We start from the raw sequence: 10,881 nt of genomic DNA, 5'->3' as shown, positions 1-10,881 counted from the left end.
TTCCTGACTTTGTGTGATTTGGCCTTTGTGCCACGTATCAAACTCTTACGTAAGTGGTTGGCCCACTGTCATGAAAGTTAACACATATCAAGTAATTAATTAACCTATCTCCCCTTATCAGACTTGCCAATTTGTCTCCCCTCCTATTTCACACACTTTTAAAAATGCAAATGGTCCCAAAAGTTCTCAGGCATGCACTTATGGTGTGTAACTAAAACTGGCAGCCAAATATAAAGGAATTCAATGCTACACCAAAACAAATGTTCCATCAGCACAAGATTTTTTTGCACAATGAAACAACCTTCCCTTGCATGCTGTTCTGGACATAGCAAAAATACAGACCTCAGCATAACAGTCAAATCGGAAGTGTAACACTCAAAACAGAGCACATTCGGCTTCCGAAAAATGTTCACAAACCGGAACATTTACTTCCACGTTTGCAGTGCTTGGGTTCCAAGGCGTTTGAGAACCAAGGTACCACTGTACTTTGTTGAATCCAGTCCATAGTGGCAGTTTCTGATTGTGGCAGCCCTTTCTCACCTTCCATTAGAATTATGGCTATATTTCTCCTGATCACCTGGTTCATGTGTCTCTATTTCTTTGAGTGCATGGCACTTGCTTGGAGAATACATTTTTAGAGAACTTTTTAGGGTTGGCTGGCATTGTCCCCCCCTTTTTTTTTACAAACATCTCCTCTGCCTTTCACGAACAAGTTGATTCTTCTGTATTCATTTCCCCCTACAAGATTCTCATTATATTTCACAGTATTTTGCAAAAATAAAAAAGGGCAGGCTTTCAATAGGATTTTATTTACAGTACTCCAGTGACTTTGTTTCAATGTGAAGTACAAATCTGGACAATGAATGCTTAGCACCTGCAGCAGTCATGCCCACATTCTGTTCACCTCGAGACTTAGATACGGGAAAGAGACATAGATGCATTTTGACATATTTATTGTAGTTGGCAAGGGTACCATTTTCATTTGCCTTATGATTTACCACTCATCTGTTCCATATGCAGTTTCAATATTGGCTTTTCAAGTCCAAGATTACATGCCAAAGCCAAGCTTTCTTGTTTTGTTAGCATTTTTTAAAAAATAATTCTAACAGTGCTATAGCAACATTTGGCAAATATGTGCAGAGTTCTTTAGAAGTAGCATAGAACTGCATCCATGAAAAAATACACTTTTTCCTGAAAATTAAAATCAGTCACTAGCAGTAGTTCAAGGCAGGTTTCCTTTTAAAAACAACCCTGCACCTGGAAACAGGATAGCTGATTTGACTAATGCCAAATACTTCAGAACAGAAGCTTCTTCTCTCATCACTCAAGCCTATTATGCTTAACCCTTGCTTAGACTGGCTGAAAAGAGATCCCCTAAATTCTGCATTTAGTTACAAATATATTACAATAAAACCAAATTCTGTCCTTAGAACACATACATATCTCTCATTCATGTCAAACTAGTCTGCTACAATTCACTTTACAGGCGCACAAAAATTGGAATAAAATCAGAGCAGAAGATCACACTGACATTGCTCTAGTTACTTTGCCAATATACAATTGTTAATAGAAAAAGGAGAAGGAACGTAACAGAACAGGTATAAAGAAAAGTTTTGCAGACTTTTATTTGTGCACGTTTTATCAGGTGAAAAAGGGTAACGTCTACAGCTTCTTTGGTGCCCAACAGTCAGCGTACAAAAATGTAAAGAATATTCACAAATAAAAACACAAGCTCAACCTATAGAAGTGTTTTCAAATTTAGTGCATATCATGACAAATCTGCTTATGAACACACAGAAATTACTGCAGAAATAAATAGAATGTCTTGTAAAAAGCAGCAATTTCGTATCTTGTAAACGTTTGTTTTTACAATACAGCACTGTTCCAAATAAAATCCAAAAGGGACTGGAGTTTATCACCGCGGCCAAGAGTTTGCACCTCCTCAGCTGTGTTGGTCCAGTTGTCCTTTTCTTCCCCACCTTCTTTCTTTTTGCTATTAGTCCAATGCGCAGCAGTCTTATAAAAGGTGCTTGGTTAGGTCGCCTAACCGTGAAGTGGCAACTTATAAAATTTCTTTCCTGCTTTCAAACACAAATGGATAAATTTGTTCCACTGCAGTGGCAACAGCCTTTACGTTTGGCCCTGAGGGTAGGACAAGATAAAACATTAGAATAAGGATACACACAAAAGCTAACCCTATGGCTTCAGTTCCTTGATCATGAATATATTTTGAACTTAACTCTAACAAAGCCTGAATCGACCAATATTCTCAATATATATCAACATTGCTAGCATTACTTAAAACTGCTACATGGCAAAGTAGGAAGTAAATTCAGACTAACCTGAAAATGCTTGTTCAGCACATGCCACACCTCACCCATGTGCACACATCCCACATCACATCTGTGTACATTCTGGTCTGATCTCCATTGTCTCACACTGACGACCAGGAAACAGAGAGGCCAGAAATCCACACAGGAAGTGGCAGCACAAAACCCAGCAGAGATGTTCATTTTTCAAAGAATGCTTCCTGCACTTAGTATTCTAAATTGTCTGGGACACTGCCACCGGCAAGTCCAGCAATCCAACACCTAACCCAGTTGTTATACTTTTGATTTACGTTTTGAGTGCCCTGTTGGCTTTGAGATGAGACAGCTTAAATCAAAGTATCTCTTCTTAAATATGCGGCAATCCTATCTGCTAATGGGTTAGCTCAAGCAACCACCGAAATCTCCAAAACAAATCATAATCCAACTCTCGTTTTAATCTACAGCAGGCACATCTAACTCCCAAGAGAGTGCAATCTACTCACAGTAGAAAGAGACCGGCTGTGATCTACCATTGTCACTGCCAGAAGTTGTTGAGCTTTTTGCGGGGGAGGGGGTCCTAAAAGGAACACTAAGGAGATCACTGAACTGTATACTGCAATTGACCTGGGACACACCTACGACTGACCTGTTGGACATGCCTGATCTACAACAATAATCAGATGGCACAGGTACACAGAAATTAGTGGGCAGTCATATACACATGCTGACCTTATCAAACACTTAATTACCTGAGCTACAACACGGAGAAAGTTACTTATTCACAAAAAGGTGAATACCTGTAACTGTGATACTTCCTGTTGAAAAAATCTGTAAAGTAGCTCTGAGAGATTTTATTCTGTAGCACACTGCAGGATGAAGCTCCGGTTCATAACTAAAGAGAAATGCAAAGTTCGCTTTAAAAAATGAAAATGCAAAATAAAAAAGAGAGAGAGAGAGAGAGAATAGATATAAAATCTACTATACCTAGCATGGGGTCTGTTGCTTTTTGTGAATTCCGGCAATCTGATTTCAAAGGGCATATTGCATACTGCTAAAACATTGACAACTTTAAAATCTGTAAAAATCACCTTTTAGAAAGAAAAAGAACACAAATGAAAATATTAGGAACTAATCTGAAAGCCAAGGACTTATACACATTTTGGCTTCATTTTAACTAAAAGGCCAGCAGTGGTTTAATACAACTTTGAACAAAAATACAACATAAAGGGCAATTAAAACTCTATAATAGTTAGAAATTTTTGACAGTTCTAGGGCAAGGTAAGTTTCTTTTCAGGTCTCATTACACCTAATTAAGTTAGTGTAATTTATAATGGAGTTCTCTTGATTACTAACAATGTACTCATATAGCTTTCAATTACCTGAAGGAGATCACAGACAACTATGAAAGGCTACATTTATGCACAATAATTCCAAACCTAAAGATAATAAGTCCTATTGATTTCAATGGGAGAGAATTAAGCACATTAAACCTAAAAGTGCTCAATTGTTGCTAGGGTGTGCCATTTACACCTTTTCAGAAAGGATGTCAACTTCCAGTTAACTGAAGTGCATTGACATCAGTTCAGTTAGCTTTTCATCGTTTATACTAGTTGCTACAATGGCTGTCAACAGCCACAAATTCTGCTGAGTATTGGGAAATACAATCATTGTAACCATAATCATTCTTGTAATCATGTTCCTGCTTCATTTCAAACAAACCCTTTTATAGAAAACGTTGATGGGCTCTAACTTTTAAAAGCAACAGTTCAATTCTTCTTTTGGTCTTAGTGGCAGCAAGTGATCTCCCTTGACTTGGCAAAGCTTTGTGCCTGCCAGAGCAAATGAGAAACCGATGTCTTAAGATGTTTTTAGTGTTTTATACTTGTTTGCCCTGGGCTCCTCTGAGAAGGACAGGATATAAATTGAATAAATACAAATAAAAAGGCCTGATTTCTCCTTTCCCTTTTTATAAGGCAGCACCAGCAGCGAAAACTTTTACAGAAAAAGAACAGAGCGTCACCCCTTGTTTCCTTCCCACAAGTAGAAAGGTATGGTTTATCTCCTATGTGTGTGGTTTTTTATATAAGCACAAAACCCAGGGACTTGCAACGCAAAGGAAGAGCACTCATGACTGCCAAGCAAATTTCTGGAAATCTGCTCAGCAGTAAGCCTAATCACCTGGTTTTCTAGAAACAGATCTCTTTAAACAGCAATTCTCTGAATTAAATATATTTTAAAAGGCCACAATTCAGCAGTGATTGAAAGAATTACCTGAAAACCTAGTTTCTGCAGACTACGAGCTAATCGTCTGGCACCAAATTTAGCTTCTTCTTCACTAGATTGGAAAAAAACCACACAAGTGATTGGTTACGAAGTTAAGGGAGCAAGGGTTAAAATACAGCAACACAGAAGTGATTTTATGGGTGATAAAAAACACAAACAATATATACCTTGTAGCTCCTGTGCAAATTACTTTTCCTGAGGACCAAATTGTTGCTGTAATCCTTGGTTTCCGAAGTTTCATTAATACTTTCTGAAATCAGTCAGGAAAAAATATACTTTAAACAAAGAAAGTTCCTGATGTAGCAAAAGAGAACAATGAATTACAGGTTCAAATGCTGCCATTTTTGCTAAAGCTCATACACTTTTATTGTTATGTTCATGTTACTATTCCCATTATTTGTTAATTTCATCGTGGCTTCCTTCTGGATAACTTTAACCTTAACCAAAGGGTAAAGCTTTTAGACATTCATTTATTCTATTTAATTAACACACTATACAGTATTTCTTGCAACTATCTTTTGCTATCTTTGCTTCTAACATGTAGACAGGCAGTTGTAACAGGACAAGAAATATTTTTTTATTGTTTTTCATGTATCCACTCCTGTTTTTTAAAGGCGTTAATGAACTCCAAAGTTTTGTTTTGTTTTTTAAAAACTATTTCAGCCCTTGACTTCCCCAATAGTCATTATTTTAATGAAAGGGGAGTAAACTCATTTATTTCTTGCATTTATATTCCACATTTCCTCCAAGGTGGTGTAAATAGTTCTCCTCATTTCATCCTCGCAACAGCCCTGTGAGGTAGATTAGGCTGAGAGTCAGGCAACTGGTCCAAGGTCATCCATCACCCAGTGAGCTTCATGGCTGAGTGGGTACTTGAACCCTGGTCTCCCAGGTACTAATCTGATGCTCTAACAACTACACCAAGCCAGCTCCTAATGGCACACATGGTAGTCACACTACCAAAAATAACATTCTCTTGCATGTTTGGTCACTGAAATATCTACTGCTTATTACTGGTTATGGTACAATGGTACCTCCGGTTATATAATAATTGCGAATTATTAATTAATCTGTTCCGGAGGTCTGTTCATAACCAGAAACCGCTCATAACATGAGGCGCGCTTTCCCTAATGGTGCCTGCCGCACCGCCAGAGCGTGATTTCCGCTCGCATCTTGGGGCAAAGTTCGCAACAAGGGGCATCTACTTCCAGGTTAGCAGAGCGCGTAACCCGCAGCATTTGTAAGGGGGATGGTATGTAACACGGGGTACCACTGTAATGCACATTTTGCTTTGCTACAGGTTTTAATAACCAAATTTCAAGCTAATAAAAAGAAAGCACACTGTCAAGAACTTCACATACATAGGCTACAAACTGACACTTAGCAAGTTTAGGTCTTTTTAAAAAAATTGTTTTCAAACACCACACACACCTCTGATCAAACAAATATGCTGTACATGTCAACACATGATGTTTCCTCAAAGCTGCTGTATCTGCAATATTGAAATGACCTTCACAAAAATGACACAATACTTATTTAAAAAGGTGGGGTTAATGAAAATTCAGAATGTGTTGAATCATGTACCGCTCAATAAACAGATGCATTTAGTCACTTCAGAAAAATAAATTAAAAAATGACACAATACACAGAAATGAAACTTATCAGATCACCCGACTTCAGAAGTCTTCAACGGCAGTATTTTGAAATCGGGTATGACGGTGTTAAATTCTGCAATTTCTTTTTAGAAGAAAAATGCCCCTGAAACACTAACAAAACTGCTGCATAGAGAATGAAAACCAACACATTGGTGTATATGTGTTGAATATGCCTTATTAGAAGAAGTCAACGAGTGAACTAAAACTGAGAAGTAACTTACCCCAACATCACGCTTGTATATTACATTTGCTCCCTCTAACGCAATCTTTCGCAAGTTTAAATGACATCTTGTTCGGAAGACACAGACTACATTTGTGATTAAAATGTCCAAGGCAACATCACTCTCCGCATCCATTGGGGTGACTCAGATTAAAACCTCAAGATTCCAACACGACACCATGAAGATCACATCCTTGATTGTGGTGAAGGAGAGAAGGTACACAGGTCAGTTATCTAGAAAAAAAGTCTTAATGCCTCAATATCCTACAAGTCCTGCTTTGAAAAGCATGACAAGTCTTTGCAAAACAACTAGGGATGAATTCAGGATAGCACCAAGGAGATAATTCTATAATTTTTTCTATGGATAGTGTCACAAAGACATGTCACTTTAAAAATAATATTATTTATTATTACTACTAGTATTGGGTGATATCCAAGTAAGTCATACTCAGAGGTGACCCACTGAAATCAACAGCCTTTCTAACTTAAGTCCACTGATTTCAATGGATATAACAATGGATACCACTCTGTTTTGATTTATTTGTTTTTTTAAAAAAGCCTGCCAGCATCCTCAGGCTGTAACAACTGATGTTTATCTCACAAATTTTGACCAGACGGTGCTCTAAAAGCCTCCACAGACAGCAGCAACTGCCATGTCAAGTTACGAATGGATGCAGCTGACTTTGCTCTCAGTGTTTTGCTACTGAGTGGTTAGCAGTTTTTACTCCCAAATTGGACTTGACCAGCCTGCTCACCATGTGAGAAAGCTCTGCTGGGTGGTTCACTGATGGTATTGGTGTCACTGTGGCCATCTACCAGCCTGCTTTATTGCTTTCCAGGTCCTCGGAAAAACAAGGAACCTTCTGGGCTCCTCATGACTTTCTGGAATGATTGTGTTGATAGCCCTGATCATCCTGCTGTTCCACAGTGAGACTGGAGCACCAGCAGTGCTGCCTGGAAAATCCCTTGGAGCAAGGGCTGAAAAATCCAGTGTGCTCAGGAATCCCTTAGGTACCATAAATCTTTGGAAAAGGGCCATCTTAATAGGTCCCTATCCCTTCAGGGGAAGTCAGCTACGATCACACCAAATATCACCAGGGAGTAGTCTGTCTCTCCAGCCAAACATCAGGTAGAAAGCCTCACAATCCAGCTCCCAAACAAGTTTTTGAGTAAGACAGATTGAAACTCTATGGATGAGCATACACATATTTGTTGGTGCTGCACAGAGTACCTGGGCTGGTAAAGCTGAGTCATAGCCAATCCACCCAGCTCACCCACCCAGGTATTTGTAGTACATACAAAGATATTACACTTTCTAGCTATTCAAGAGGCATTAATCCATTTCCCAAGCCTTGATATTTGTATACATACAAGTTTCTAGCCTTTAACTTTAACAATTGGCTCTGCAGGGCAACTGAACCACAGCAGTCTTATGTGATACCTCATAATAAAGGTATATATATTCCTAGAGGGATGCTTCTTTAGTAAGGCATTCCATATGAAGGCTTTACAGTCAAGACAACCTTCTCTCTGGTCATCAGTTGCCTAAACTCAGATGGTGGCGGCACTCAGAAGAAAGCCTCTGGTACGTACTGTAGTGTTTGGGCAGGTGGGCAGGCTTGAAGTCATTTAGGACATTATAGAAAACCAGGACTCAGAACTGTGCCCAGAAACAGAGCAGAAAATAAGTATAGCTGTTTAAGAACTGGCAAAATGATATGGTCTCTCTATAACCAACCCAAGTTAGTAACCTTGTAGCTGTGGTTTGTACTAACTCAAATTTTTGAGAATCTTCAAAGGCAGTCCTATATATACAAGTGATTACAGTAATCCAGACTAGAAATTACCAAGGCGATGAACAACTCTGGCCAAGCTTTATCCAGAAGGGGTTGCATTAACCCTAACTTGCGAAGAGCGCTGCATGCCCCTTCAAGTGACAATCCTGGCTCTGTCCACCACGCCAGAGTGCAAGCCTGGTCCTTTACATGAGCCGCAATCCCATTGAGAACGGAAACCTCTTTCTTGTCTGCACATAGGCTAATTTCACTGCAATACCGATATGGCACGGGAGTTCAGCGTTTGCCATTAGGAGAGATGGAGGTGGTGGGTAGGTGGTGGGGGGAAGATAACTCGTTTTTTGAAAAAGGCAATTCTCTCCTAAACCCTGTTGGCAGTGATCAGAGCGGGTCCTTATTCCTAAAGGCTCCTGGCTAATCTGAGTCACTCAGGGTTGCCAGGAGACAAACCAGAATCTGCGGACGGGGGTGGGGGGTGGGATGCTGGGTTACCTGCTCTCCTGCCTCCTCCTGCGCTTCTTCCCTTCCTACGGAGGAGGAGGGGGCTGCGCTTCACATGGAGCGGTATGCGCGGGGAAGAAGGAAGACGGGGGAAGCGGGGCGGGCGGAGGAGGGAGAGGGAATCCCCCGCCCCGGGTAGAAAAGCAGCTGCCCGATTTTGCTTAGTTTTGTATTTAAAGGACACACGGATCCCGCCTTCTTTTCGGTGCTCGGTTCCTTCTCAGGTGCAAGAAGGGGCGGCGGGAGCAGGGAAGCCCCCCGGATCTGCCCCTCCCCCTCTCCCCCCCCCGGCCCGGCGGAGGACGCCTTAGCGACGCGAGGACCGTTACTGCCGCGCAACGGCCGCTGATTCCTCTCCCCTTCTCTTCCTCACCGAAATCCTATAGGCTCCCGCGCAGCCCAGTTGCTGCGCGACCCGTCGCCGCCGCCGTTCCAACAAGACGCCGCCGCCTCCTTCTCTAGCTGTTCCGGGTCTCGAGGCCACCGAATCCCCGCGACACAATAAAACATCACAAAGCGCGCGAACACCATAGACAGAGCCCGCATCCCCGCCGCCTAGAGCGGCAGCCGGATGTTCTCCCTGGGAGGTGTACTTCCGGATAACGGCCGCCGGGGCTTGCGGGGCGAGGAGGGGGCGGGGCGAAAGGCAAGGCGGTGGGATTTCTTCGGTGGAAGGAGGGCGTGGCTAGCCCGGAGGCGCGGAATCTGTCTTCCGGCCCGAGTTCAAGGCGGGGGGAGGGGCAGGGGCTGCGGCTGCTGCTGCTGCTCCTCCTCCTCCTCCTCCTCCCCACGCGCTGCACGTCTTAAATCGCGAGCCTTAAAATAGCGAGGGGTTTGCACGGCATGGAGACGCTGCAGCGATTGGTTGTTTAGGTTGCCATTCGCACTGGCGCTGGCTGATTGGGTGTGTGAGCGTTGTCCGCCCGCCCTGCTCCAGGGATAAAAGGAGGGAAGGCCGAGCGCGCAAGCAGGTGCGACTCCACGAGGCTTTTCTTGGTTGGTGTGCGAGCGACCCTGGTGCCCTTTTGCTGCCTGTCTGAGGCTGACGCAGGGCTTTATGCTGGGATGGAGTCCCTCCCAGTAATAAGAGTAAGGTGATTTTTAATTTTTTAAAAAAATATTAAATTATGCTTTTGCTTGCTTTTCCTCCTTTTTTTTTGATGTGTGCTTTGGGGCAGGGCCCTTCTCTGTCACAGCAGGGGGAAATGAAGGCAGGGGAGATTTAACAATGGTAGCCTGATGCTGAAATGGGAGATTGGGTAGTTGTGAGGTGAGACTGATTGAGGGGGTGGGGGCGATGCTTCGTGCTTGTTGGTAAGCGGTGCAAGCAAATTCATGTCTACTCACAAGTAAGCCCTACTGAATTCAATTAAAATTATTCTTATTTAATGTTTGATATTTTATTAGGTTTTATATATGCTCTAAGCTGCCCAGAGTGGCTGGGGAAACACAGCCAGATGGGTGGGGTATAAATAATAAAGTTATTACTACTAATGTGGCTTACTCATAGGAAAGTAGTTAGTTGAACTGAGTAGGTCTTCCTCATGTGTAAAATTGCAGCTGGCCCTCTCAGTGGGGAAGCAAATGCAAATTGACACTAGTAAATTACTTATATTACTCTTAAATTAGTTGCAAATAGATTAAATTGTTAATCATATGCAAGTTTAATATTTTTACTAAATCTATTACTTCCTTAAATTTTGATTGTGCCCCCAAAACTCCATAGAATAGTAATATATTCTCCAGGAATATTAATGGTTTCATTGAAGCATGCTATCATTGAGTTAAATTTTGTATAATTATATGCATCAAATTTAGATTGTTGTTGTTCATTTTGGCTAATGGCATCACTGCACAGTCTGCTTGTTCAGATGCATGTGTTCTGTTCTACTTTGCATGTATAGGAGCATCTTTCTCATGTACTGGGACTTTCCCCAGTACACACTTACTTGGGAGCCAGACTTAAACATTTCTTTTGTTAAGTGTGTGAGAAGAACATTGTGGTGGCTTGGCAACAACCAAGCATTTGTTCAAGCTAGGTTGACTTTTATTGTTGTACCTGGCAGGATCACAGAACTAAATGGACCCCTCCCGTCTGATCCAGCAGGGCTCTTCTT

The 10,881-nt window shown here is 41.7% G+C and overlaps 1 protein-coding gene across 4 annotated transcripts; it reads right to left on the bottom strand.

Annotated features, from left to right (window-relative positions):
* Positions 1-936: 936 nt before the first annotated feature.
* TBPL1 (TATA-box binding protein like 1) lies at positions 937-9,332 on the bottom strand. 4 transcript variants are annotated; one of them, XM_083498218.1, is made up of 7 exons: positions 9,138-9,332; positions 6,469-6,660; positions 4,760-4,842; positions 4,581-4,644; positions 3,294-3,397; positions 3,107-3,201; positions 937-2,142 (listed from the first exon to the last, which is right to left on the bottom strand). In XM_083498218.1, exons 2-7 carry the CDS (start codon positions 6,601-6,603, stop codon positions 2,063-2,065), a joined length of 561 nt encoding a protein of 186 aa, XP_083354344.1. In that variant the 5' UTR covers positions 6,604-6,660; positions 9,138-9,332; the 3' UTR covers positions 937-2,062. The 4 variants fall into 4 exon arrangements, with proteins under 4 accessions (XP_083354344.1, XP_083354346.1, XP_083354347.1 ...); XM_083498220.1 differs by having other exon boundaries at positions 3,059-3,201; positions 9,138-9,309; XM_083498221.1 differs by having other exon boundaries at positions 3,059-3,201; positions 8,756-9,193.
* Positions 9,333-10,881: the final 1,549 nt, after the last annotated feature.

This window comes from Podarcis liolepis, assembly GCF_965112155.1.
Source record: "Podarcis liolepis genome assembly, chromosome: 3".
In the NCBI taxonomy this organism is placed as follows: Eukaryota; Metazoa; Chordata; class Lepidosauria; order Squamata; family Lacertidae; genus Podarcis; species Podarcis liolepis.
Note: the sequence above shows the minus strand (reverse complement) of the source record. Positions and strands in the feature narration are given on the sequence as shown.

Excerpts from the sequence above, each read along its gene's own strand:
- TBPL1 (XM_083498218.1), bottom strand. The coding sequence starts at position 6,603 with ATGGATGCGGAGAGTGATGTTGCCTTGGACATTTTAATCACAAATGTA. Across the intron at positions 4,843-6,468 it reads TATACAAGCGTGATGTTGGG|AAAGTATTAATGAAACTTCG; the intron begins GTAAGTTACTTC and ends GACTGATTTCAG. Across the intron at positions 3,398-4,580 it reads TGCAGAAACTAGGTTTTCAG|GTGATTTTTACAGATTTTAA; the intron begins GTAATTCTTTCA and ends TCTTTCTAAAAG.